At 42.2% G+C, this 3,091-nt stretch overlaps 1 protein-coding gene across 1 annotated transcript in view; it reads left to right on the top strand.

The window, feature by feature from the left end:
* The first annotated feature begins 343 nt into the window (after positions 1-343).
* STAG2 (stromal antigen 2) overlaps positions 344-3,091 on the top strand; it is a 63,683-nt gene continuing 60,935 nt past the window's right edge. The window contains exon 1 of the mRNA XM_019540176.1: positions 344-505. Coding sequence (XP_019395721.1) covers positions 462-505 — 44 coding nt within the window. The 5' untranslated portion in view covers positions 344-461. The remainder of the gene's footprint in view (positions 506-3,091) is intronic.

The raw sequence follows: 3,091 nt of genomic DNA, 5'->3' as shown, positions 1-3,091 counted from the left end.
CATGGGCTGCATTTAGCCTATGGGCCGTATCATTGACACCCCTGACCTAGACTAATGGCATATATGCAACACTTCCTATTTGTCCTCGAAAAATGCTTTAATAGGTACTCTTTCTCTGTACATATTCTTATTATTACAAAGGGGCTGCAGAAGCCTGAGGAGAATATTGGAGGGGGGGAGTAGTAGATGTACAGATTTGTATTAAAAAGGAGAAAAAAACTTTTGAGACAAATTAAAGGATAATATATAGGGTGTGACACAAACATTTTGCACCTTAATTTTAGGTTCTATTTTCTTGAAAAATTTAGGATTTAATATCTATATGTATATGTTTGTTTGTTTGTTTGTTTTTTATAGGAATTGTGTAGAGCAAAAGGAAGAAAAGCAAGTAAGCTTGCATATTACAGACTGGTTTCTGAACATATTTCTAATACAGTGGGGTTACAGAAGATGATAAAGAAATGATAGCAGCTCCAGAAATACCAACTGATTTTACTCTCCTTCAGTAAGTAAATTATAGTATTTACATTTTAAAGAGACATGCACGTTTTTTGTAATGGTAATTACAGTGTATATAGTTGCTTTTATGATGGTTAAAAATGGCACATTTTGTGCAATGATAGCAAGGTTATTCTGTCAAACAATTATGGCAATGTAAAATGCGAAGTGTTTCTTGAATAATGTCTTCAGTATCCAAGGTAATTTAAAATAGCTCTTTTACAAGTGACTTTTTTTAACCCTAGAATAGTTTTTTAGAATCTTTTATTAGAACCTTTTTCCTAGGAAAAGCCATATAGCTATGCTCCTGAAATGGTTTCCGTTAGAACAATGCATCTTTCCGACAAGATATCTTATAACTTGCTCTTTGAATTAAAAGCATTTTGGTTAGGAATACTTTTAATGTCAAATTTTTTCCTTCTGTTTGGGAAACTGGGGGCTTGTTCTTAACAAACAGACAGAGTTGCTTAATCCTTGTGCCAAGTGCTGATACTGTCTTAAGATGGGAGACATTCAGTTATAATGTGTACATTAATAATTCTGCTAGTCTGCTAGTCTGTATTTTGAGAAACAGACAAAATTTTATTTTATTTTATTACTTAATTTTTTTAAGAAAGGCATGAATAGATGGATGTGGGGGAGGCAGGGTGAAAGTGTTCTTCTACACTGATCAACCCTTTTAAGACTTCTTTGAAATAAAATACATGCATCTGTTTGTTTGTCTAGGTCACCTATAAAAAAAAACAAAACAAAAAACATTTTTTAAGCCATGACTTCAGGTAAATGCACCTGAGTTTTGAAACTGCTTGTAAATACTCCTAAATAAATTATTTTTTTTCAGATTTGTTGGGAACATTATACAAAGTAGGGAGTGGGAAAACTTGAACATGAGTATAGTTGGTAATGCTTAAGGTTTTCTTTAAGTAGAGCCAAATGGTAATCTGTACAGCTGGCTCTGGATTTACGTGCATTTGCCAGTAATGCAACTAAGGGACCACCAGCCCCCTACACTGAGGAGGGGTGCATGCAAAAAGAGCTGTTGCTGGCAACCCAAAGGTGAGCCTTCCAGTCTGAGAAGCCCCATGGGCTCGATGACCTGCTTGCTTGCGTTGGATATGACAGGCCATGATTTTAGGCATGTGTGAAGGGTTCAGTAATGTTATCAAGTACTACAGAAATTTAACAGTTGTGGGGGGAAGGGGGTTTTAGGCTTTATTTAAAGGGAACAGTTGACATATTTAACTTTCATTTGGTTTTAAACTGGTATGAATGTGTTTAGGCAGTCTTTTTATTTCAGTTTTAAGCATGACATATTTCAATTTAACAAACTAATTCCTAATTAAAGGTGACCTGAAATAAACTCTGGTTAAACCAGTTAAAATGATGGGGGCCAACTTTTTGGTAGGTATGCCACAGATTAAGCCCCACAGCTGCCTTGAGGGTCACTCTGAGCCCCTTTTTCTGCTGTGTTTGTTCTGCATTCTGGTCCTTTTCCAGTCTGCTGCTCTGCTGCCTGCCTTCTTGCTCATCTGCTACATGCCACTTGTGGAATGTGTGCCACAGGTTGGGCACCTCTGAGGCCACGGCCTTTTATGTTGGTTTAAATCCCTTCACACTAAACTTTACAGTTTATGATGTTTTTCAGATGCATAGAATTTGCATTGTGCTAACACATGAAATACTTGACATGCTTTGGAAAGAAAAATAGTTTAGAGTTAATCAGCACAGGGTCTTTTAGGCTGCTTACAGGCATTCAAAAAGTCTTTGCAGGTTAGTCTAACCTGCATAGATTGAAGCAGTAAGCAAGTGAATAGACGTTCACTTTTGATTCCGGAAATGCAGCCACGTGTCTGCAGTGGCTCGCGCTAGAAGCTGGAAGGTATTAGACTGAGCCCTCTCTTCCCTTCAGACTGGAGGGAAGCTGAACTGAGGTGGGGTGTGGGGTATGACCAGGCCCTGGTAGGCTGAGTATGACTGGGGAAGAGTTTAAACCCCAACCTGGGCCTGCAGGGACCCCAGCCTTGCTTGTCCCCTGCTTGTGGCTCAGCATGGCCCAGAACCCCCAGAGCCTCCTTCCCAGTCGAGATGCAATCCCTCTGCAACTTCCCAGCTGCTGGGGCTGAGGTTTCACCTCGGAAGAGTGATGCCCGGGCTGGCCCTGGTCCCAGCCCCCACAGTGACACAGAGGGCAGGCTCGCTTCCTCAGCCCCAAGCACTATCACCTGCATCTTCTGGGCTGCCAGGTGCACACTGCTGATTCTTCCCGTACCCAGCACAAGTGGAGCAGCACAGCCCTGCGTACTAGGCACAAAGCTCTAAGTGCCCTTATAGCTTCCCTGCCACCACTGTCAGGGGCGCCTGTCCTGGCTGTACTGGCAGGTGCCACCTATTCCGCCAAACTGGGCGGCTGTTGGGGCAGGTGGCGGGAAGCCATGAGTAGTGCCTCCCGACCTGGCGCATACTATGTGGGGATGTCTGCACCTACAAGGTCTGGAACGGGCTCCCAAGGAAGGTGGTGCTCTCCCCTACCCTGGGGGTCTTCAAGCGAAGGCTAGATGTGTATCTAGCTGGGGTAATGTAGGCCCAGCACTCT

The sequence above is a fragment of the Crocodylus porosus genome, unplaced genomic scaffold, assembly GCF_001723895.1.
Source record: "Crocodylus porosus isolate Cpor-Errol unplaced genomic scaffold, CroPor_comp1, whole genome shotgun sequence".
Classification (NCBI taxonomy): domain Eukaryota; kingdom Metazoa; phylum Chordata; order Crocodylia; family Crocodylidae; genus Crocodylus; species Crocodylus porosus.
The sequence above is the reverse complement of the archived record's forward strand: the minus strand, read 5'-3'. Positions and strand labels throughout refer to the sequence as shown.